Source organism: Rhodamnia argentea, chromosome 11 (genome assembly GCF_020921035.1).
Source record: "Rhodamnia argentea isolate NSW1041297 chromosome 11, ASM2092103v1, whole genome shotgun sequence".
NCBI classification, from domain to species: domain Eukaryota; kingdom Viridiplantae; phylum Streptophyta; class Magnoliopsida; order Myrtales; family Myrtaceae; genus Rhodamnia; species Rhodamnia argentea.
In genome coordinates, this window is record NC_063160.1 from 16,044,955 (window position 1) to 16,069,875 (window position 24,921).

General features: G+C 40.4%; 3 protein-coding genes across 3 annotated transcripts; 1 reads left to right on the forward strand and 2 right to left on the reverse strand.

Moving 5' to 3' along the window:
* Positions 1 to 10,791: 10,791 nt before the first annotated feature.
* Positions 10,792 to 15,115, forward strand: LOC115727633. Its single transcript, XM_030657886.2, has 9 exons — positions 10,792 to 11,350; positions 11,839 to 11,922; positions 12,069 to 12,569; positions 12,819 to 12,954; positions 13,166 to 13,328; positions 13,448 to 13,576; positions 14,060 to 14,254; positions 14,366 to 14,488; positions 14,708 to 15,115. Exons 1-9 carry the CDS (start codon positions 11,071 to 11,073, stop codon positions 14,819 to 14,821), a joined length of 1,725 nt encoding a protein of 574 aa, XP_030513746.1. The 5' UTR covers positions 10,792 to 11,070; the 3' UTR covers positions 14,822 to 15,115.
* Positions 15,116 to 15,942: 827 nt separating this feature from the next.
* LOC115727634 (probable WRKY transcription factor 3) lies at positions 15,943 to 19,661 on the reverse strand. Its single transcript, XM_030657887.2, has 4 exons — positions 19,190 to 19,661; positions 17,810 to 18,534; positions 17,577 to 17,717; positions 15,943 to 16,424 (listed from the first exon to the last, which is right to left on the reverse strand). Exons 1-4 carry the CDS (start codon positions 19,556 to 19,558, stop codon positions 16,208 to 16,210), a joined length of 1,452 nt encoding a protein of 483 aa, XP_030513747.1. The 5' UTR covers positions 19,559 to 19,661; the 3' UTR covers positions 15,943 to 16,207.
* Positions 19,662 to 20,975: 1,314 nt separating this feature from the next.
* LOC115727635 lies at positions 20,976 to 24,582 on the reverse strand. Its single transcript, XM_030657888.2, has 7 exons — positions 24,236 to 24,582; positions 23,833 to 23,927; positions 23,631 to 23,748; positions 23,415 to 23,533; positions 22,331 to 22,517; positions 22,103 to 22,246; positions 20,976 to 21,478 (listed from the first exon to the last, which is right to left on the reverse strand). Exons 1-7 carry the CDS (start codon positions 24,485 to 24,487, stop codon positions 21,188 to 21,190), a joined length of 1,206 nt encoding a protein of 401 aa, XP_030513748.1. The 5' UTR covers positions 24,488 to 24,582; the 3' UTR covers positions 20,976 to 21,187.
* Positions 24,583 to 24,921: the final 339 nt, after the last annotated feature.

The window sequence follows — 24,921 nt, forward strand, 5'->3', positions numbered from 1 at the left end:
AAAATCGTGTAAGAAATGTAGCACGGATTTTTTATATGTGGCAGCATCATTCCACCACGCGCTATTCATCAAACCATGCCATTCTGCGGGTATAGTGTTACGTAGTGCATAAAATGCATCTACTGGGGTCATTTCTTGTCCAGCCCATACGATTTCTTGGATCATTTCGTTGACCTTAATAGCATGGGTTATAATGTCAGAAGCATTATCCCATTTATAAAGACCCAATATTGTAATCTTTTCCCTTAGAGCTTTTTGAGCTTCAGCTCTCTTTGGCCTTTGGGGTGTTCTCGCATTTCGTCTTACCCATTGCATTGTTCCCGCAACGAATGCGGAACACAAATGGATTACGAAAATCTAATTATTTTGTAACTATTATGAACATATCATAACAAATAAAATAATAGGTAAAACAAAACCCCTTAGTATTGACCAACAAGACCCTTTTTTTTTTTTTCTCGGGTCAACGGTCAACGGTTAACGGGTCAACGGTCACGGTTGCGGGTCAAGGTCGGGCCGGGTCGGGTCCGTAACGGGCTCGGGTCCCGGGCCGGACCTATTGAAAACGAAGTGGGCCGGCACCCTTTTTTTTTTTTTTTAAACATAAAAGGGATCGGGCCGGGTGTTGGGCCCGATCTGGCCCAACACGCCGCGGGCCACACGCGCACGCGGCCCGGGCCCCCACATGCGTCGCGTGGCCCGCCGCACGCAGCGCCCCCGGCGGCGCGTGCCGGAGCGTGGGCGGCCGTCCGGCCTCCTCCGGCGATCAAATTTTCACCAAAATTTTCGTCTTTTCGAGACGAACACGATGGTATATTCATAACTCAAAAACGACGAACAAAAATGGACATAAAAAGGACGAAACGCCACGGCACCACGGGACTCCGCCCCGTCGCGGCGCATGGCGCGCGTGCGGCGGCGTCCGGCGGACCCTCGGGGCCGGCGACCACTCAAAACGATCGTCTCGACGAGCCCGTTCTAATGGTATGTTCAATTTACTCTTTTGACGAACAAATCATAATCAAAAGGCTATGAACAGTAACTTCGCGATTAGGGTTAAAAACCTTAAAATACAGCATATCAACACCAAAAACGATCAGGAAACTAGTAACACATGCTCTGATACCAATGTAGGATACTTAATCCGATCTAATACATACTCAAAACAGCGGAAACATGTCCAATAGATCACTAGATTCACCGATCAACGAAGATACATCACGAGGACGTACCTTATTGATCACCGGTTAAATGCCCTTTGCGATCTCGGAGTTTTTCTCTGTCAAACAACAATCGACAATTTGAGGAGGAGCGTTCTGCGTTCTCTATTTTCTTTGGAAGTGACAGAATGAAGCAACAGGGAGAGAACAATGGAGAGCACGTCAGTTATTGACGTAAAACCAACCAACGTGATCTTTCACGTTTGAGCAAATAACTGCTCAATGGGGTGTGGTTGCCCGCATGGGCGCACACCGTATCTCCTGTGGACCTCATTTTAATATTTAATCTAATAAACGGTTTGGGCCATACATGAGGTACGGCGACAGCCATTTGGGGAGCGAATGATAAACATTTTGTTTATGGAATCAATTTTCTAGCAAGAAATAGATTTTTCTGTTTTTAGTTTTTGGACGAGTTTATGAGCGGATAAACACGTATGATAACGACACGGAATTTCTGTTCTCGGAATATAAATGCATTTGACAACAATATAAAATTTCTAGGGTTGCCGGCGATCGGTGGATGACGGACGGCTGCCGGTAGACCGGCAATTGGCGACAAGGATGCGAGAGAGAGGGAGTGAGCGATGAGAAGAATTGTTATTTCTCATCATATTCCAGAAACAGAAAAGTTGAAAATCTTAACTTCTCATTTCTGTTCCAAACCTATTTATGGAACAAATTCTTGTTTCAGAAAAAGAAAAATTATATTGCGTTATCAAACCTGTTCCAGAAATAGATTTGAAACACAAAGAGAGAAACATAATGATTATCGTTCGTGCCCTTGGTGTCTGAATTTTCACATACACAATTAATTCGTACTAATATCTTTTTCGAACGTAGGCAATTGTTGCTACTTTGGTAAATGAAGGAAGACGGTAACCATATAAATTTCGTGTTCTTTTCCTACCGTGCATCTAATTTCGCTCGCGAAAACGAGTTTCAAAGGTAAAAAGTATTGTAATCCCTTCGGGCCGATGTTTCGTTATCATTCTCAGATGATAATTAGTTGAAAAGGGTATTAGTTCTTATGCTCAACCTTGAATCTAACAACATTGACATCAAGTCTTCATCAGCAAATATAACCAGCTCGGGTCGCTCGCTTACGACCGACTTTAATTTCTACACATGATTTAGTTAGTGCTTTGGGATTGGTTTCGATCGGGAATTTTGCCGCGAGGCTCCCTTCGTGATTCCCATGATTTGCCACAATATGTTAAACGACGTCAGTTTTCGTCTGTAATTTTTGCATATGCTTTTGGAAACAACTATCACTCGTGCTTGCAAAAAATGGTAAAACAAAAGTCAAATAAAGGAAGTGAAACTTTAAATAGATTTATTTCAGAGAAATTATTATTATTGATGAACTGTTTATGTATGATTTATCTGTTTTAATGAGATTTTCTTCCTCTTCTTCTTCTTCTCCTTCTTCTTTTGAATATTTCTGGGCAATCAATTTTTTGTACATAAGACTTGTTTAGGAAAAATTACTAAAAGAGCCTCATACATATAGCAATTGTGCAAATTCAGTCCTAAACTTTTTTTTTTGTGTCGATTTAGTCTTAAACCTTTTGCATTTGTGCCAATTTGCATTTGACTACTTGGCGCCGATGTGACACTATTGTAGCCGATTGGAGATTTTTTAAATAATATTTTGATTTTTTTATGATTTTTTTTTTTGCAAACCCTAACGACCGCGACACCCTTGTTGGATCCGGAGAGGCGAGGGAACCGTGGCCCTCTGCCGGACCACATGAGGGTTGGCCCGTGAATCCTCGCTGGCCCCGGGGTTAGGGAAAAATAAAAGAAAATAAAAGAAAAAAGAAAAAAAATCATAAAATATAAAAAAAAATTATTAAAATACTATTAAAAAGGTCCATGTTAGCATCGGCAATGCACATCAGCGTCAGCAATTTCAAGTTAGCGCCGGCTAGCCAAATGGACTGAATTAGTACAAATACAAAAGGGTTAAGACTGAATTGGTAAAAAAAATAAAAAAAATTATGATGACATTGCATGATTGCAATAAGTCTATGAATTTTTTTGGTAATTCTCTTGATTTGTTTCTCATTATGAGGTGAATAGATCTACATATTAATTTTGCTTCTAAGAAAAAAATTTAGTGCATTTTATTTGCATGAATAAATCCAGTTATTTCCAAACGGCATTTATCTTATGTCTATTAAATAGGAATCAACACCACCAACGGTGGTGGGGAAAAACGGCAAGCCTGAGTCCGTCCAGCCCGTATTGATTTTCTCGATCCGGATCGGGCTCCAGGCATGTCTTATATTCTTTGTACGGGACTAATCTGCGCCTTCAAACCTGAAAATTACAATATAAAGACCATAAGATTTTAATCTTTTTACACCATTATAAAACACATAAATAAGTTAGAACTATATAGTTTGGCAACCACAATGAGCAGCGAGGACCGAATTTATTCATTTTATCCGGTCGAAAGTCATATATATGTGTATGCGCATGCGCGCGCGTATATGAAAATGTGATTTTTTTAAGGTAAGAAAGAGCCTCGAGTGCTTTAGCATTTAGCTCCACGATGTTGGACTTTGAATGAGCTTCATGAGATTGTTAAAATGGGCCTTGAGACTCTACCTCGATCAAAAGTAAGAGGAAGGTGATAGAAAGCACGAAGTGTTGGGAGTGCGTAGTAGAAGTTCAGTACCTTCACTTAGGGAGATCGTAAAAGGGAGCCCAAGTCCGAATTTGTCAATATATCCAGTTAGACCCATGTTTACTCAAAAGGTTAAATTAAAGAGTTATGAGCCAAATGTGATATATTAGCTATTACGCACCACACCAATTATCCGATGTGAGATTTCTCTAACACAACTTACTCACATGTGCATTCTAACAATTTTTTTCCCTCTAGTGTTAAGTTTGTTCCCCTTTAATTCACATATCTTTCTGCATCAATTTATCTCAAGTTGAATCACCATCGACACCCAACTTCATCCTATCCTTACAGGCACTTGTTGCCACACCACAACGTATACCTGCCCAGAAATAGCAACTATTAGCTCTAATAACATTTGTCGGGAGCGTACAACATAAGTTTGATACATTCACTCGAGGAGATCGTTAAGAGAACTCTAAGTCCGAGCGTGTCAACATATCCAGTTAAACTCTTCTTCGCTCAAAAGCTTAAACTAATGAATTATGAACTAATTATGATATACTAACTACTTCATACCACATCGATTATTCGACGTGGAATTTCTTTAACACAAATCACTCACACGTGCATCCTAACAATCTCCCCCTCACAATGAGCTAGTGTTGGGCTCATTCTCCCTCAAGATATCTCATGGAGCGTGGAGTCTATGTTCAAGCCCGTCAACATATCCAGTTGAACATATATTCACTTGAAAACTTAAATCCGTGAGTTATGAGTCAACTATGATATATTAACTGCTCTATTTATTGGGGTTGATTTTGAATTGTTTTAAAGAGGAAAGACGGTACGGACCGTGCAACAATTTTTTTTTTTTTGTAAGGAACAAATCTCGGACATTAGGGGCATGCGCTATTTAAGTTTCGAAACCTAAATTTTAGTGCTCAGTTTTTTGGAAGAGGCATTATTAGAAGTCGAAAGTGAAACGGCGCCGCGCTTTCCTCTTAATAATAGTATAGGTTTTGAATGTAGATAGGTAGGTAGATATAATGAAAAGGGCAGTCGAGCAATTTCATGGGAGCTTAATAACAGTGTAGGAATAGATATAGACAGATTGGTAGGCTTTTTTTTTTTTCACGAACTTGTTCGGTAACATTCTAATACAGGCTATCGGTTTTGACATAAAGGCATTAGCAGTCTCGAAATTTGTCGAGAAAAATGCAATCGAGTTCTAAAACTTTTAAAAAGTTCAATCAAGTCCTAAAACATATCAAACTTATGCAATCAAGTTATTTCGTTCACTTCGCTAAACTTAACTAACAAAAAATGTTAACTTATCATTTTCTCTCTCATTCATGTTTTAGGACTTTTGCCGCCCTTATCCCAATTCATTTAAAACGAAACCTTTTCTTTTATGTTAAAAGAACAAATGACGGATATCATCTATCAAATTCAACCACGACATTTCCAAAAATGCCCTTAAAAAATTTTCTCACTATTTTAAGATAAGGTTGATGCGATAATTTTCGTAGCAAGTGACTTCACGCAGGAGATTGCGTGCCTAATTTACTAGTTGTTTTCAATTAATAGAACAACAACAACAATAATAATAATAATAATAATAATAATAATAATAATGAAACAGTAGTAATTATCCTAATCCTGACATTGCGGGCCCATCTATATTATTAATTGTGCATGATGATAGCATCCGCATGCACGTGAACTTTCGTGGATTTCCATGTGATCAGTCCCTAGAAAAGTGGCGATTAACGTTGTTTTAGTTCAACAGCATATTTTAACTCAAATTACGTCAGTTGTACGGGAGCGAATTCACGGTAACACGACGTGTCAACATATGTAAATCTAGATGTCATTAATAATATACTTTAGAAGGTGTCAAGTGTCCACAGCCACATTAAATAAAGTTCCGATCGCAGCTTTGTGCTTTATCATCAAAGTCAAAAATTAATTCAGTGTTTTTGAAATAGAAATTACGCAACATGCTATGTGAATTCATATGTCCAAAATTCACGTGTTTTTGAATGATATTTGGCATCTCTTGCGAAATAAGAGTCAAAATGCAACACGGGCTCTCAAGATTTAGAAAAATCAAGAAGTAAGTGCATTGGAAGTTTTAAAACTTATCACGAAAGTATAATTGAGTTTTTAAATTTAACAAAAAATGCCCAATCATGTACTGAAATTTATCAAATTGGTGTAACCTTCATTTACCTCCGTCCAACTTGGCTATCGAGGAAACATTAACATGACTTTTTATTATTACTTTCTCACTCTTGAATGTCGATAACGTGGCTAAAACATCGGGGATAAAGGCTAAAACAATGTCGTCTTAGGTCCAAATCTGATTTTTTTAGCTCGAAATTTACACAATTATATTTTAAAAAGCTAAATTTATATTAAAAAAAAAAGATGTGAGTTTTTCCTGTTAGGATAGGAAAAATAAAAATAAATAAGAAAAGCCATTGCGGCATTTCTTGTTAGCCAAATTAGACAAAATTAACATAATAATTCGATCGCATCAATTCGATAGATTTAAGGGCTCGATTATACTTTCGTGATAAGTTTTACAATTTTAAATATATTAAAATGAAAAAAATCGAGAGTCTTTCCGACAATTTGCACCTAAGTCAAAGGACATTATTTCAAGGGGGCTACGTTCCTCACTTCAACTAATTCACTCTCGACACGCACAGACAACGACCGAGGATGGTGGCCCAACCTGGGCAGACTCCACGAACGTTAGTGCAGAGATGGAAAAAGCTGTTCATGTATGTACATTTTAAACTTCAATCGTTGTTTTTTGGTGTTTTGTGATCGTGGTTCGATCGGACGAACCGTGGACGGGCACGCCCAATCATGATCGAATTGAAACTCCCATAAAGATTTGACATTGTAGCACGTAGCTGTCCTTTTCTGTGCCCCACCGCCCACAATTATTGCCTTTTTTTGTCAGTTTTCCACCTTTTCTTCACCACATCATTATTGTTATTATTATTGTTGTTGGTGGTGATTTTTATAATTTGCATTCCCGCATTTGCTTCCCCAGCTTGATGAATTATATTTGTAGGTCCAAATAATATTAATAACAATTAATACGACGAAAAATTTCGAATCGATACATGTATATGATAAATTTATTTCAAATCAAAATTTTCATTACAAAAAAATTTAAAATGATATACTTATAATGAATTTATCCTAAGTTAATTTTTTGCCCATCAAAAACTCTAAACTAGTAGAGTTTTGACAAATTTACTCCCCGTTAATGACCGTTAAATGGATTTAATATCATGAGTAACCCCAAAATGATATACTTACGACAAACAGAGGATAAAAACTCTTAAATGATATATTCATCAACCGTCACGTGTCATCCAACTCGGCAATTTGACAGTATAATTTAGCGAAAACTAACGGGGGTAAACTTATCACAGTTGTACTATTTTGAAATTTTTTGTGGTCTTCAAAAATTTAGTTTTGGGTAAATTTGTCACAAGTGTACCAGTTTAAAATTTTTCGTGGTAAGAAAATTAATTTGGGGTAAATTTGTCATATGCATATTAGTTTGAAGTTTTTTATGGTAAAAGAAAAATTAGTTTAGAGTAAGTTTAGCGCGGGTATATAAGTTTGGTTTTTTTTTTATTGTATTAATTAATAATAACGATAGCAATCATAGGGAGGAAAATAGAAATAGAGGAAATTGAAAGAAAAGGTGTGGGAGCTGGATTTAGTTGTCCGCTTGTCCGATATTTATGTACACACCGCATTAGACAGTAATTAGTGTCGAGTAATTAACGTTTATGATGATCTACAAGTAGAAGCTCTTCGGCTGTAGCGTCTAACCGTCGCGAAACAGCCCATTTGGTATAACTGTCCACGCGGTCCAAATGAAATAATGATTGGCGACATAATATTTTGTAGTTTATGGCTAAGGGTGTTGTCCCGTTGAGCCGAATCGATATAATTTTAGTACACGGACTCGACTATGCTCGAACATAAGGCACGATACTCAAGAAAATCGAGGTTGGCGTTTATTATATATGATTAAGGAAAAGAGATATGCATTCATTGAGCTAAGTTCACGACATGCTCTAATTTAGCATTTTTGAGGTTCAGCTTGAGTCAATTAAGTGGTTGAGATACTTGAATCCTGAAAGATTTTGGGTTTTAGTAGCGACAATTGAAAATTAAGTAAACGAACTGCATTCAAGAAGTTATTATCGCCCTCTCTGGTGAGTTGATGTCAAAGGTAAATCTAAAGGCCTAATTCTTTAAAGAAAATTCACAACTTTAGGTTCAATCCTAATTGTATTTTGATTTTTTTTTTGTCTAAAGAACACCTTAAACTTTGACTCCAGTCCTAGATATGTCCACTTAATTGCCACTAGTGTTTCAAAAATACCGACTTAGGGGCTAGTTAGAGATTTATTATCGGAACTCACGTTTTCGTCAATATTCTCACCTAACGAAACAACATTAGCTTTCTACTATGGATATTCCGTGGCGATTCTTTAACGCATGGGCAAAATTGGAATTTAAGTAAAAATTAACAATTCTTTTTTAGATAAAAGGAATTTGAAATAAAATTTTGATATTGAACTTAAAGCCGAGGGTTTTTAAGGAATTAGGCCCAGATCGAAATTGTTAAAAAAAATCAAAATGATCATATAATATCAGCGTGAAAGAAGGAGCTTCGACCGAAATTTTTTTCCATGGGTCAAAGCAAGAAGCAAGAGAGATGTTGGAGAGCGAAGTGAGGAAAATGGGAAAATTCCAAATAATGACTTGAAATGTCCTCGTTCTTTCAAATAAGGGTTTAAAGTGAAATTGTTTCAAATAAGAATCTGAAGTGCTTTCATTATTTCAAAGAATGCATGATTAAGGGCCGGTTCGGAACCCGCAATCCCGATCAATGGGCCAATTTCGGTTATTTCACGGGTCGATTCGGGATTCAAATCGATCCGTGGCCATGTCTATCTCGAGGAAAATGCCAAAGAAGCATTTGATTTTCCATCTTTTTTCTATCGAGCGAAAAAAAATTGACGTGGAAGCGAGACGGGCGCACGCACAACGAGGAATGAAGCGGGGGAGATGCACGGATTGAGTGCAGATTCAGATGAGATTAGACCTCGACTTCAGCGCGGAATGGATCGACTATAAAAAGGATCACTAACGGGATAAACGATGCACGTAATGTAATCACGCAAAATAGGATTTTTATCCGTGTTTTTTCCGAGATGGGTTCTTGTTTTGCTGATTTGTTTCTCTCTCCATCTGCCAGCGAAAATTTAAAAAGCCCGCAAGCCAAACTCAGGAAACACGAGAGCTAAACTCAAGGGGAAGGGAGGGAGAGAGAGACAGAGAGAGGGGCAAGAGACGTCTCTCTGCAAGAACAACTTCAGGAACGGCAAGGAAGGAGAAGAGAAGCCCCCCCTCCTCTCAGATTGGCGTTCTTCTTCTCCTGTGATGGAAGTTGCAGGGTAAAAGAGAAGGGAAATTTAGAAAAGAAGAAGAAGAAGAAGAAGAAGAAGGCGTGGGAGATAAGACTTGCTCGCGTCTGGTCTCGGATCCGACGACATTGTCGGACGCCATCGCCGACCCGCTTCGTTTTCCTGTCTCCCGGTTTGCTCTGAAGCTCTTTCTCTGGCTCTGTGGGCTGTTGTCGGAACCGCGGCTTGCTTCTCTTGCTTTTGTTGTTCTTGTTGGTGGTGGTGGTGCAGAAGAGAGGGAGAGAGGGGCACGCAGATCCGTACTGCAAAAACGAAGAAAAGAAAACAAAAAACAGAAGAAAAAGAAAAAAGAAAAAGGTGAGGCCTTTTCGTTTCTGCTCGCGATCAAGCTCAATGCATTGTCTTTTGTTCTTGGTGCATGCATGCATCTAACAAATGCTCTGCTCCGCTGATTTTGTTAATGCCTGAATCTTTTGCTCTGTTTTTCTTTCTCCCGAGAAAAGTTTCCATTTTTATATCTACTTTGATGTCCTTTTGGTCACGGTGCGATGCATGCTGTGAATGAATCCCCTCTGACTTTTTTTCTTCTCTCTCTTTTTTTCTCCCCCTATTTCGTTGTATTTTGCGTGAATTTATTCATCCATCGAACAGCATAAGTTTCCTTTTCCAATGCTGCCCGACTGTGGTTCTTGATTTTTTTTTGGTGTTCGATCGTGAAATGCGACTGAAGTTGCATGATTCTTGGTTTTGTCGGTTACTGCTTCTTGGGCATCATCGTCGACTTGGAAATTTCTGTCGTGCTTCCACTCGAAGCGTTTTTCACGTTGCCAAGGTCTTTCGACTCTTTTTTTTCTGCTCCTCTGCCATTGATAATGGACAGAGCACCATTCTTTATGGGAAACATAGTGGTGCTCGATCTTATTCTATTTTTCCGTTTTTTTTTTTTTTTTGGCCCCTTGTCTTATGTGGACCCTTCATCTGCTCCCTTGTTATGTTCCTTCTCTGAAAGTGAAATCAAAAGTCCCTTTGAAAGTGAACAATGAACCGTTCATCTCTCTCTCTCTCTCCCTCTCTCCCCCTCTGAATCTGCACCTTTTAGAGGTCCATCTCTTATTCTTTATTTATGATTGGATCGACATTGATGAGTTTATGTAAAGGGCTATGATTAGGATAGAGGGTTCCTTTTGAATTCTTTAAAATGGCTTATGAAAGCTGGATTAAATCGCGTGATAGATTTGTGTTTGTCGTGATCCGTTTTTCGTCGCCGATGATTGCCATGTGATTTGCCTTTTATGTGTTCGGCATTTTTAATGGAATGCATGATCAGGGGAAAGCTTGTCTAATAATTTGATAGGGTTTTGTTTCATCTCTCTTGTGCTTTCACTCTCCTGGAATCTCAGTTTTTCTGAGAAAAAGGTACAGTCCTGCTTCATTTTGCTTACAACAGATGGTTGACTTTCTGACATCCAGAATGGTAGATGGCTCAATCTTATACCGGGGATTCTGGGTACTTGAATGAAGAACCGGTCTTAATCAAGATATTTTTGTTGCTGTGGATTGTTTTCCTTTCAGTACTCATGTTTAATGTAGAAAGGCTACAATGCAGGGCATCTGTGGAGAATATGTTGCATATTATACTTATATTCCAAATTTCGGTGTTGATAGGTTTGCGAAGAATTTTCTTGGGGAATAAAATCGGCAATCATTGCAGAAGACTAGAATTGTGCTTTAAGCAGTCATAATGGGTGCTTGCATGTCGACACCCCCTAAAAAGATCAGAGTGCGGAAGAGACATTCCCGCCAAACCTGCAAACGCCAAGGCAAGATATCAAGTTTTGCCCCTACCATGACCAAGAAAAGGAACAGCGGTGCTGGTCTCGTAACCGATTATGCTGTCAGCGAATTTGTTCGAATGGATTTCGAGACAGGGGAAACGACCACTTGCAGACGATCCGAGGTTTCCAATTCTACATTCTATCTGACACAGCTGCAGTGGCACCATAGTCAATTTGACGCTAACGGTATGCCGTTTCATTATACCGAGTTTACTTTGACTGGTATTTTATTTGAACTCCATAAGATAAGATATGAAAACCACAATACTATTAATAAGCATAAGAAGTCCTTGAAGAAAATGTTTTACTCGCCTTCCCTTATGCCAGTCCAGCTTCTGTTCTGATTTTTTTAATTACTACCTAGTCAGCACAAACATGACCGCCTACTACGCTGGAAAATATGCCAGTGACTTTAAGAACCTTCCTCAGTTCTCTCCATAGCCACTAACCTGAAGTTTATTTAGGTTTGAGTCATGGTGGCTCATAGGTTTTAAGATGTTGGACTGTCTTCTTATAATAAGCTTTTGATTGTGCTTGTATGATTCTGAATAGGGTGTTGTTGGATTTGTTAATTTGATTTACTATTTGTATTGCTTGGAAGGCTTTATTTTCATAGACAAATATACTTTTTGGATTGTGCAAATTACTGAAGCTTCGATAGTCAATCCCTGCAGTATTATGCCAAGAGGAGGCATGGTTCGACTCGGTGAGCATCTTGGAGTCTGACTCCGATGACGAATTCATCAGTGTGCATGGAGGTAAGAAACATCAACTTCCCCAATAAGTAGTTAACGAACTTTTTCTTGTCGTTCTCACTTCCTTTTCGAAAGAATATCTCAATTATGAACATCATCGTCATTTGCCTTTCGGAGTCTTATTGGAGTTTCCGAACACATTTGTGTAGATGGATTTCCTTTGGTAGTCAACGCGATTGGCAACATTTCTGGCGGTCAAGTGCTTCAGTATGAAACTTCATCTTGCTTTGTGGACAGTGGCAAAGCGTATGAAGAATTCCACGGAAGTTATCTCAAAATAGATGGAGGTAAATCAGAAGTTTTAACAGCCAAAGATGAGCACAAGGAATCTAATACATTCACGTCTACGCAAGGCCATGAGCTGGCTTGTGCTGGAAAGGCTGAGGAAAGTTACAGCAGGATGAGGAAAAAATTGGAACACTGCCATGGGAGCTTCAAAGGTCTTAAAGAGAATAGACGCGATTCTGAGGAGAAATGCCAAGAGAAACTATTGAAAACTGGCCTATCTCGTTTAGTTCCTTCCGTGAGTTTTAATGACAAGATCTTAAGTACTCAAAATGTGGGCCTGCAAGCTCAAAGAAGAAAGTCTGCAGTTTTCAGGCTTTCATTCAAGAGAAGGTCCTGTGATGGAGAGGAAACAATGGAACAACGTAAGTCTTCCAAGGGGCCTTCCTTCCGTTGATATTCAAGCTTAATTTATGTTATATGACGTGATTATCGCATAGTTGAGTTCCTTGGTGGCCTTATAAATCTGTCTATATTAGGGATACATGCTGATATACATCTATGTCCTTGATGAGTGAATTGATTTTGCTTATATTTCCAATTATGACAATTTAAGCATTTATTGCATGTCTCGGTAATTTCGTATAGTATGAGATGGGTTGGTGTATTTACAGGCGCATCAAAAAGATTCTTATATCGCCCCCGAGCAGGATTGATCATTCCTTGCTGCACTGGTGAAAAACCGGCCCCTGGATGCTGGTCTGAACTTCCACCCTCGAAATTTAAACTTCGAGGCGAAAACTACTTCAAGTACGATGTCAATGCTCTTTTTTGTCGCAAGCTTTCATGACAACCATGCGTTATTCGACAATGATTTTTCAAAGTCTATACTTCAGATAGTTTCTTTATTTCACCTATTAGACGTCTTAATTAGTTGCTGCTTTGTAAACTCCAATTATATTGCTTGTGTTGCGAGTTTCTTTGATTGTGTGGAGCCTAATCACCTTATGGCTGTATGCAGAGATAAGCGGAAGTCAGCCGCTTCAGATAACACCCCGTATATACCAATCGGAGTTGATCTATTTATGTGCCCAAGAAAAATAAACCATATAGCCCAACACCTTGAGCTACCCAATGTGAAAGCAGATGGAAAAGTGCCTCCTCTTCTTGTTGTAAATATCCAAGTAAGACCTGCATGAGGATGCCTGTTGGTCCCATCCACTTTCCTCGCTTGCCTTCTTACTTTTGGAGCAAGGAATTTTGCTTTTGTCAGCTCATCATCTAAATTGTGTGCGTTCTGCAGTTGCCCACTTATCCTGCTGCGATGTTCCTTGGTGATAGTGATGGGGAAGGAATGAGTCTTGTCTTGTACTTCAAAGTTTCTGAGAGCTTTGAGAAAGACATCTCTTCACAATTTCAGGACAGCATCCAGGTGATTTACCCTCTCTTCGGATGTTCCTATTTGCTTTCTTTTTGACTGCTAGCTGTAACCAAGGAACACAGTCATATCATGTTAGGATGTAAAGGAATGGATATTATGAGAAAAAGAGTGGCCTGCAATATAATGCTTGTTCTTATGTTTCGAAGGATCTGTCTCAGCCTTGGGATTATAATTCTCGACTGTAATAACCTAATTACCATCCTTCTGATGGGGCTTGTGCAATCCACTTGAGCTGGATCGGTTGTTTGGTGCTCCCAGTGCCAAGTGCATACAGTCTTAGGCTAAAAGCAAACACGCCAGCAAATTGTTGATTCGATGTCCTTGCTAGCTTTATTCGCTGTAGCTCCGTATTAAACCTGCATAATTCAAGAAAATCTCAAGTCTAATCATATACTTCTGATACTTGAATATTCAACTTGGTTTTGTGATTTAGAATTTTCTTTTTTCCGCTATGATAACTTGTTCCTCATGCAGAAATTCGTCGAGGATGAGATGGAGAAGGTTAGAGGCTTTGCTAAAGAGTTCACCATTCCTTTTAGAGAGAGGCTGAAGATCATGGCTGGTGTGGTGAACCCTGAGGATCTCCAGTTAAATTCTACCGAGAGAAAACTAGTACAAGCATACAATGAAAAGCCGGTTCTTTCACGCCCTCAACACAACTTCTACAAGGTGAGCTGCAATAATAGGTTCTTTTGACTATGTTTAAGAAGTTAAACCTATTCCTTGCCAACTGAGTTGCTCGAGTTCTGAGGTTCTTGTCACTTTGATCCGTTGATGCAGGGATCCAATTACTTTGAGATCGATTTGGACATTCACCGATTCAGCTTTATTTCTCGAAAGGGGTTGGAAGCTTTCCGGGAACGGTTGAAGAATGGAATACTCGACTTGGGTCTAACCATTCAGGTAACCCTTCAGCCATGCAACTCCTGTGAGGCATTGCCCTTCATATTCGACATCTAGAAACTTGTTATGCATCGACAAGGAATTTGGATTTACAATCTCACGACCACTTATCTATGATATTAAAACTGAGTACTTCGTCTAATACCGTGTACTGTGAAATACTGAATCTTTTGCACGTTTCATCTAAACTTCTGAGCACTGTTCTTGAAAACCCAACAGGCACAAAAGCCAGAGGAGCTGCCAGAACAAATGCTGTGTTGCGTTAGACTGAACAAGATTGATTTCATCGATCACGGCCAAATACCGACACTGGTCACCGTGGATGATGATTGACAACTCCCCTTTTTAAGTGAAATCAAATCAATGCTAACTACCAACGATAACAGTGGGCTTCAGAGGGGGAAGTCCATGCCTCCAGTCTCAATCCAGTTGGGAAAGAAAATCTCTTATAAGTATGCAAATTATTTGAATTCAAACCTTTCGTAAGTCTCCTGGTTCATTAATCATTTAAGCGCAAGTTAAACATGAAATCGGTTTCGACTCCACCATTAATGGGTGTTGTAATGTTATACATAATTGTTGTATATGCTGTTGGGATGATCCTGTCAAATTCCCTTGTAAGGGACTCTACTGGTAACATTCTCGCATGGGGTGTCGACCCATTGAGGATGCTTTCACAGGACAGAGTAATGTCATAATCAGGATGATCTGCAAAAATTGATCTATTAATGCAAAATGATTCTTGGTGAGAAATTGTGACTTGCTCGTCGAAGGACCGGCCGAGTTGAAAAAGTGAACTTGACCGTATGTTCTAGCATGATCACGTTATTTAGGATATCAAACATTTGGAAATCCTCTCTTTCTATACTGTCTTATTGTCAGAACAAGATACTCAATATAAACGGACAACGGCCGACTTTCTACCACCTCTGGAGGGAGCGTTTCTCAAGGAGACAGCAGTTCAAAGTGACGGGTTTGCATCTCAGTTGTATCTTGATTCTCCATTTCGAACTCTGGCGCTTTCATAATGTTGTTTGTTGAATGCGAACTCTTTTTCTGCGCTATGGATGATTGCGAGGCAAACAAATGAATGAGTCACCTTCGGAAGCTGCTCTGCAATTTCGATTTGCAGTACGGTTTTAGCAAAATTGATCATATTATTTTCGGGATCTTGATTCGATTCAGCTTAAAGTTCCCTCCATGCCAAATCTGCGATCTTTTTTCGAGTTGACGCTATAAATGATGTTCACGCCATGGAACTGTTTCACAAGTTGCCCTTTCGTATGCAAGGACTGGTTGATCGATGCTGGAGCGGACGCTCCTCTGAACAAAAGGTTGCATTAGCAAAAATCGTTCAGCAATGTAAAAAGCTTCTCTTTTTAAGCTCGGAATCAATTAAGAGGAAACGATTTGATAAAACAGAGCAAAGACTTATTTGAAATCTCACTTCTTTCGGAGACTCGGCCTTGGCACTTGATACAACAACAGAGTAACTGACGCTTAGTTACAAGAGGCGATGCATAAAGCATAAGCAATAACCTTCCCCTGCACTTGATATGGTTTTTGCGCATTAAAAATACAAGTCACAGCAAAAGGGTTCGCTCATTTATACATTTATCACATTTCTGTTCAACCGTAGATGGGCTTGTGCGACTTCGACCAAAATCCACCGAGTCCATGAGCTCTTTTTAAGCAGATGAGGATCGAGTAGCTTAAGGCTCAAGCGGCCACTTGTTCTTCTTTCAGCCGCAGAACTGATGGTCTTTGGACTTCGCCAAATTCCGTTGCCTCAACAGTGCGGCCTCGCTTTCCAGCAGATGGTGTGGTGTGAGTGTGCTTTCCCTCGTAAGTGGTTATGACGGATTTGGGATCTGACGCAGCCCTTTCGACGTGTTTACGGACATTGCAGCCTGCGTAAGTGCACTTGTAGTAGCTCCTGCACAGCATAGGGTGATTTTCGATTGAATCAGAGCAGGTCCTTAACAGAAGAAAATGCTAATTGAAGACGTCAAATATTTGATTGCACTATTTGGAATATCAATCTCTTTCTTCCAGCCAACACTTTGAGGGAGAGAGAGAGAGAGAGAGAGAGAGAGCGAGAGCATCGTTTATGAAGTATTAAACTCCAACATCATGGAAAGCAGAGAAAAACGTGAACACCAGTATCCTTACCAAAAAAAAAAAAACGTGAAGCCCCAGTATAATCCTAGTGCTTCTGCTAATGGTTGAGTAAACAGTGTCCAGGAACACAACAGGAAAGACGAAGCGAGAGAGTAATCATTATTATCGGGCGACATATATCGGCTGTTTTCACTCCTTATGCTAAAATTGGGGAAGGAAAAAGACTTGTCACCCCTCAAATTTCTCAGTTGGGTGGGCTTAACTGAGATCTGAGATCGGATGACTAAAGTAATGCAAACAAAACAAGACAGTGAAAGGTGTTGCAACAACAATCTGTCCTCCCTCACGGGTTATCTTTACCACCTATCGTGTGCGCAAGAAAAGACAAGTCTTAAACTGACCCAGAATATTGATAATCCATACTCCTAATGATTTCGCCCAATTGATCTATGAGATGGCAAACAAAATCTTTTCCCTGGTTTTGTTTTGCATGTACTATGTTTATGCTGACATATGATTTTGCATTGAAATAATTTGGGTGACTCTGTGTATTTTTAAAGCGTTGAGAAACACATTGCTACAATCTAATGGGCTTTTTTGAGATCGTTGAGTATTTCACCTCATTATTGAAGCCAAAGACACCCTTCCCCAAGTTTCGACTGTTTTCTTATGCTTTGGCTTGTTCAGGCATAGTGAGCAAACACAGCTAAAAAGACATGGCAAAAACTACAGGCAACATGCTGTCTCCCCACCCACATTGCAGACAGACAAAACTCACACGTTGGACGAGGCAAGACACCAAAATCGATTTCAAGGGCTAATGGCATCTGACATCAAGACTGCAATTCCAAGCATGATTAGATCATCAAGCCAACGAACAGCAGGCAAGAATGGGAAGAGATGCCTATGAAAAAACCAAAAAGCTCTCGTGACAATTTCATCAATAGACACAAAGAAAGCTCAGTACCTTGGGTAGGAACTCCCTTTGACCACCTTCTGCCCATATTTGCGCCACTTGAAGCCATCGTCCAGCAGATCAACTTCACTTCTTGTCTGCAGAACGATCTTGGGTTCCGAGACATATTTGCTTGATGGAATAGGCACAATCCTATAAGCCAAAGCAAATTATTAATCTGTCTAAAAAGAAATGTTGCAAGAAGAAAGACGGTAATTATATAGAACATCATAGTTAAAACTTGCCTCCGCTTGGGATTTGGTTCATCATCACCAGCGTCAACATCATCGGTACCGTCAGATCCATCTCCCTTAGATTTAGCATCATCTAACTCCACATAGTTACTTAACCCGCTGGTATGCAAATTGATTGCTTGAGAAGACTCCCTATCTCTCCCACTCCCAAGCATTGCAGGAGTGGATTGGCGCCCATTCTGATCCTGAAGAACAGCTTGAGATTTAGCCAGAGAATTTGTGCCCCTCTTCAAGTTGTTACCATCCTTTGAAGTCTTTTTGCCTTGAGGTATTTCATGCTGGTGTTGCCCTCTGTAAGTAATCTCCGTTATTCGACCATCAAGAGAATGCTCGACCTTTTTCTTAACTGAGCAGTTCAGATGGCTACATTTATAGTAGCTCCTGGGATAACCACAGCCCTTCACCTGCTTCTGGCCATACTTCCTCCAATTATACCCGTCTTCAGTAGGCTTCTCAAGAACTGTGGGAAGAGCTTCCCATTTTTGACTGGAACTAGAGAAATCACAGGATTCGGTCATGGAAGTGGTAGCATCTGATGGAGAGAGCTGTTGTGAATCCTCATTTAGCATAAAAGATGGCTCGTCTGGGAGTGGCTCTTTTGATGCTTCCAGAGGATTCATTTCTAATTGCGAGTGCTCATGAGACCGTGCTAGGGCAGCTTGAGCTTGAGCAGTCACTTGTGCTAAGGCCTGCTGGTGGGACATCCCAAAGGGGCTCTGCTTTGTGCATAGGAACCATAAGAGGAGATTCATATATTAGTTTAGGAAAGTACACTATCTAGGTTTAGTAAATGGTGAGTATCTATGTGCACCTAAAACAATTCCAGGAGCTACTATCTAGAGGATTTTGTATTGTGTTGATTGTCTTAAGGTCTCAAAATTATAAGAGCATACAATCCTCTGGGTGAGAGTCTAAACTAGACAACTCCAATAACAGAAAATCAACACTCTAGGTATGCAACGAATGGAAGAGCATGGAACTTGCCCAGGTAGTTAAAAAATTTCAGACAATGTAGCATGCTCAGAGGAAACGTGCTAATTGCCACAACTGCAGCAACAATCTAGGTGAGATCTTTGAGACAAGGTTCTTGAAGGATATGACATTACAAACTTTTAGTCCAATTCTCACCTATGGCCCGTTTGCCTTGATCCCATAGCTAGGACTCCGACTTCAGGAAGTATCAATGAAGCACTTGAAATACTTGAAAAATTCATCTTTCTAACCAATTATCTCTCTTAGGATGCAAATTTATGCGGCCGCAAGATTAGCGACTGCAGAGCACTCTGAAAAGATGCATCCATTCGCAAAACAAAAGCAACGTGGAATCCCAATTTCATCCTGCAAACCCAAGAAATGAAGTGCAACAATCACCTTAGGAGAGAAGAAACCAGGCGACAGAAGCAACCCAGAAGGGCTCAAGCCAGGTGGGACCGTGAACAATGGCGACTTGGCAACCGCCAAACTCGCTTGCCCATCTCGAAACTCCCCTTCCTTCGACGGATTATCACGCGAGTAGTCCAAAAGGAACGAACTTGCCCCCGAGGCGTTGACGGCGAGGGGAGAGTACATGGCACCGGCGAGCAGCTCGGAGAAAGATCCGCAGTCGGATTCGGCGAAGAAGCTCGAGACCAGCGTCAAAGGGCCGGGGCTCGCGCAAGGCCCGAACATGGCTGCCACCGGCGGACGCGGCGGCACCGATATGGTGGGCCGCGGCGCCGGAAGTGATTGTTTTCCGGCCATTTCTTGGCTTTGCTTCCTCCGTGAAAACTCTGTATCAATAAGCGTTTATCTCTGCTTTCACTGGTGTCCGTTTCTCGTTTTCTTTCTTGCTTTCCCATTTAATACTTCTTTATTTCTCGCACGTTGCCACGACATTTATTGTCGTTGCGAGTGGCAACCACCGGTCCACCGCCACTTGCTGTCCTTGGCCTCCTTTTGTCTTGCTATCCAGAAAAAGTTTAGTGAAAACTCCACGTTTTTTTTTTTTATATATAATTCTTTTTACTTAATCAAAGATGCCAAGAAAAAAACAAAAAAATATTTTAATAACTAGTGCCACAAAAAAAAGAAAAAACTTAAACTATGTTGAGCACCGAATCATTCTTGATATAAATTGCAAAAAAAGAATCGTGACGTGCAAAAGCCGGATACCATCAAACAAAAATTTAACTAAATGGGAGTTCAAAGCGATATGTTTTTCTATTTAAGCAAATTCTAGTTCGAGACTTGAGTTTGAATCACCATATTTATGTCTATCATTATCCGGACTTGTGGGATGACGGGATGTCACATCCGATAATTAGATGGCCGCTCAAAGAATTCCGCCGCATGTGGATATTGAAAAAGGAGGTCGGGAAGATTTACGAATGGAAAGTTTCTTTTTGTCACGCAAGAAAAACTATGGAATGAATTCCGTGGGAAGATGAGCAAACTACGAGTCACGCCCATGTTGGCGACTTTGCCACCAGATTGGTGGGGACTCATGAGAGACCTCTCTTGCCTTCAATTGCACAGGTCGCTTCTTCAGCCCCCGTACGATGTGGGAACTCGAACCCGACCGAACACATAGAATGAAATGAACAGAAGAAAACAGGAGGACTCGACGTGGAAATGGGGGATTCACAAGAAGCTTGGTTCCACAAATTTAATTTGACGTCCCAGTACAGCAGCATTCAATCGATGCTAAAAAGTTGAGCAGCAGCGAGTCGTCCAGACATCCACCATGATTGGGTCTTACGGTGATCTGTTCGCGTTCGGGACCACTCGAATTCGAGACAGGACGATAAGATATTATCGCCAGGACGATGCTTCATCCTCGACGTGTAACTTCTGTAGCAAAGAAATGGCAGTGCGATGAAAATAGGGAGGCTGTCTAGACTTACATAAATGTTAGGCTCGTTCAGTCGACAAGACGATACAACTGAGCCAGTGTCGGCATTGCGAACATCCATACCATGAGTCCCATGCTTTGCCGATGTCAGCATCGACACGGTCACTGAAGGCCTCCTCTTGCAATTTGGCATTCTTAATTGTATGTAACCCCACGTTTCTGCTCATCGATCATTTTCCAGCAAAGCAGAGTTCACAAGTTGTCATAGAGCAATCAAAGCCAGCAAGTTGGTTTCCCACTTGCAACTCACCTGTCGAACAGCAAGACTTGTGAACCAAAAAGTCCCTTTGAATAAAAAACAACGTGACCACAAAAGCGTGAATTTGTCTTACATCTCATTTGACGTTATACACGCAGCTAGGACAAAATTCTTGCTTCCAAGTTACGCTCGAACACAATTCTCATTTTGCACGACTCAATCAGTATAAGTAAGTATGTCTAGTTCTACAATTGACAAGGAACCGATCCTTTTCTCAGCCTCAAGACTTGGTTTCCAGGAAGTATGTTGATGAGACGGCCAAGCCCTCCACATCATAAGTGCGAACAAGCCTCTGTCTCCTTCCAGGTGCCTCGAGCCAGCAGAACTCCAAATGGAATGACTTGGACTCGGCCACGCTCTTCGCCACGTTGGACGGGAAGCCCATGTACATGCCTCCAGGCAGCAGCGTCATCTGGTATCCACCTTCAAATGTGACCAAATTGTCTGAAATTGTACCCGTCCAATGCATGTTCGTGGTGACTTCACTGCTACTGGATGTTGTAGTAATCTCCTAGCATGATGACGAGGAAGGAGGGAACAAATGCATGAGTCACAAGTTTTTTTTTTTTTTGTCCAAAATGAGTCACAAGTTAAACATTGAAATCACATTCAAAATTCTCTCTAGCATGATTTGCAGTTTATGTGGTTCATCAAACCAAGTCAGCAAAGTTGAGAGAAGGGAGATGGTTGAGGTGATTGGAGAAAGTGGAGCAAGAGGAAAACTACCTAAGTAATAGTCTAAATAACGTCAACAGTATTCATATTTTTTTATTTGCAATTTTTTTAAAAATAATTTATGGAATTTCCTTGTTTGCAACGATTAAACCTGGCTGCCATCAAATTTTTTTAATCAAGGTAGAAATTAGTAGAACCATGAAGAAACTATTTGTGTAACTTTTAGCTGGAGTCGCCCATTGGAGGCCATTTTGAAAACCATGCATCTTTGGATTAGGAAACTTAAACCAGAGCTTTGCAATATGTATATGTGATTTACTTACAGCCAACATTAACAGGTTAATAGCATCTGACTAGTGTGACTTCTACTTCGTCTAAAGTTCTCCATCTTCAATTGATTCAGAAGTTCTATAAAATCACTTCCAGCTATATTAGATGCTGAATTCTACCTCCAACAAACCTGAACTAACCGCCCCCTCTCATCAATTTGAAGAAACGAAACCAAATCAGATTCAGTAGTTGTTGCTCCATAAACACCACTACGCTTTGTTACAGAATGCCCCTTCCAGTTTCCAAGAAATGGCGTAATCCTATCCCTGCTTCCCTGCAATCAAGAGGAAAGACAGCAAATGCTTAATCTTTCACTTTCAATAGCCACTTAAAAGATGAGAAATATCTTCAAACTTACTTCATAGTTCTCAAGCAAAGGAGGTATAGACAACCCATTGCCTCTTTCCTCAAGAAATATGAGAAGCATTTCAATGAAACCCTTCGGGTCCATGATGTGAAATGCTCTTGCTCGTGTATCTGCTTGTTGTGAGTATAGACAATTCTCACAGACAATAGAAGGTTGGTGAGATGGAAGCTTGAGATTTCTGCGCAGAAAAGCCTTTTCAGCAAAAAGAAAGAAGCGAGAATCTGGAGCGCTAAAAAGGAGCAGGATACACTGGATGGTCTTGAAGCTCTGAAACCTCATAGACAGAAGCTTAAGCCATAACAGCAGAAAAGATCAAATAACGACGATGCTCCACCCAAAAAGGAGGATGCAATTGGTTACGATAAAAGAACGGAGGCTCTATTGATGCATCAAAGTCTCCAGCTAAATAGTAGACTGTCTACAGAGATCATGCAATGGAACCAACCAACATAAATGTGAAGAATCAACAACATATCAACAATTCTTATAATTCGTTGATGTGCGAATCTTCCCTTTCAATGAATACAACCCTCATTGGGACAAGCTATGCAACTTATTTCTCTGGATTCTGTCAAGAGGAGCAGGTTTTCTGAGACCTATAGATAGTAATCATTATTTGGGACTTATCTCCTTTTCTTATCCTGATTGAAATAATTTGACACTTCAAACCACATTCTTTTCAGTCTACCATCCTTGGAAATACGCATCGGCTACTTCACAACATCCTTCTAAAGGCTATCCGCATAGCATACAAACAAGTGACATATTCATGCTTCCATGGATAAGTCCTACTAAACGTAATGTCCCAAGCCATCAACATGGCTGTACATAGTGGAGAAATGATTGTCTGAAGCCTAAGTAGCTATCACTCATTTGTTCTGTCAATTCAATTAATGGAACAGGAAGCCATAGAGGGAAGAATACAGTGCTTCATTTAAAACGCACTAGCATATACGTAATTCATTCAGTGAATTAGTCACTTTCGCCTTCTCTCTGGCTTTAGTCACCACAAGTGACGGCCAAAGACGGCACAGATGACCCTGAAAAGAAAAAGTTAAACAAAACAAGTACTCACTTTGGAGATTCTTCGCCGGTGTCATCTTCCCCTAGAACTCCTTGCCTTAATACGGTTTCAAGCATGCCTGCTGTCTGGTATCTCAGGGAAAACGCCCTCTCATCTGGGAAAAATCCTAACTATGGACTAATTACGTAGGATAACAACAGGAGCCAATGAATGAAGCATAATCCAGTGACATAAATTCTCTCAAGCATTAGCATATTGGGAATTTACCTGTTGATACTTGTCAACGGTGAACATGTTGGTTTCTTTTATTTTATATTCTGCCCATTCAGGTTCTTCATCGTGTTCAGAAATCGAAATGCTTGATTGAGGTTGTTTTATGTAAAGCCTACAAGGTGCAGTCCTATTAGACCATAACTGATGGCGTGTTTGCATTGAAACTTTCAACAAGAGAAGCCTAACGGGAGCTTACGTTTGGATAAGACTGAGGAGCTCATTTTCTCCATAAGAACTTGCAGCAAGCTTTGTGCTTATCTTGTGTAACAGATTCCCGCGGGCATCAAATTGCTGCAAAAGCGGGAAATTTAATATGAAGACATTGCATAGATCATAAAAACTTCGCATCCAGTCACCAAGGCAAGTTATAAGGCATTGGTAACAATGAAGCTCCCACACCACCGACACAGAATCAGCTAAACCAAATGTCAAATCCTAAAAACTTTAATCCACTAAACACCCTCCAGAACCAGTCAAGCCCTAACATCATTTCAGCCCTGCTTTTCGCTCAAGCATTACCGCAGTAACATAAACGACAGAGGCATAACGGCGATATAACGTGAGATAAGCTCAAGAACACAACCAAACAGGAGACTCACGTGAAAAGAGCCGTTCCACTTGCCCAAGTTCAGATTGACGAAGCGGCGGAGGTCATCGATGCTCATCGGTTCCTCCAGTGAAATCGAGCTTTGCTCTGTCGCGTGGCATTTCGGAGCCGGAATTGAGGCAATGGAGCGACGCCAATGCTTCGATGTTGGTATGCGGTTGAATGAGGGAAGTGCTCCGTTAGGGGTCGGTGAGCCTTCGAGCTTCGGAAGGGGAGAGAGCGAGTAGTAGCAGATGGAAGCCATGGAAGGGAACGTGTCCCTCAGCTGCGAAGTTCTGATGATGATGATAAGCTCTGTGTCTCCCAAAAAAATCTTCCGATCACGAGCAACGACGTCGTCTGCCAGCGGGAAAAACCGTTGGTCTCTTTTTTAAACGTCATGAGCACTAAAAGAAAGAGAATTTGACACACACAAACATACCCCAACCCAAAAAAAAAAAAAAGAGAGAGAAAAAAAAAATTTGTATAAAGTCCAAGAAAATTTCAATTAAGGGCACAAAATGTCCTCGTTTTCTCAAACAATAACATAAAATGATTATGCATGTTTTAAATAAAGACCTGATGCGTTCTCCTTATTTCAAATAAGGACATAAAGTGATTATGGCTATTTCAAATAAGGGATTGCATCGGTTGGCTAAAAATTTCGTCCGATCAATGAAATTTTTGTCAAACTACGAT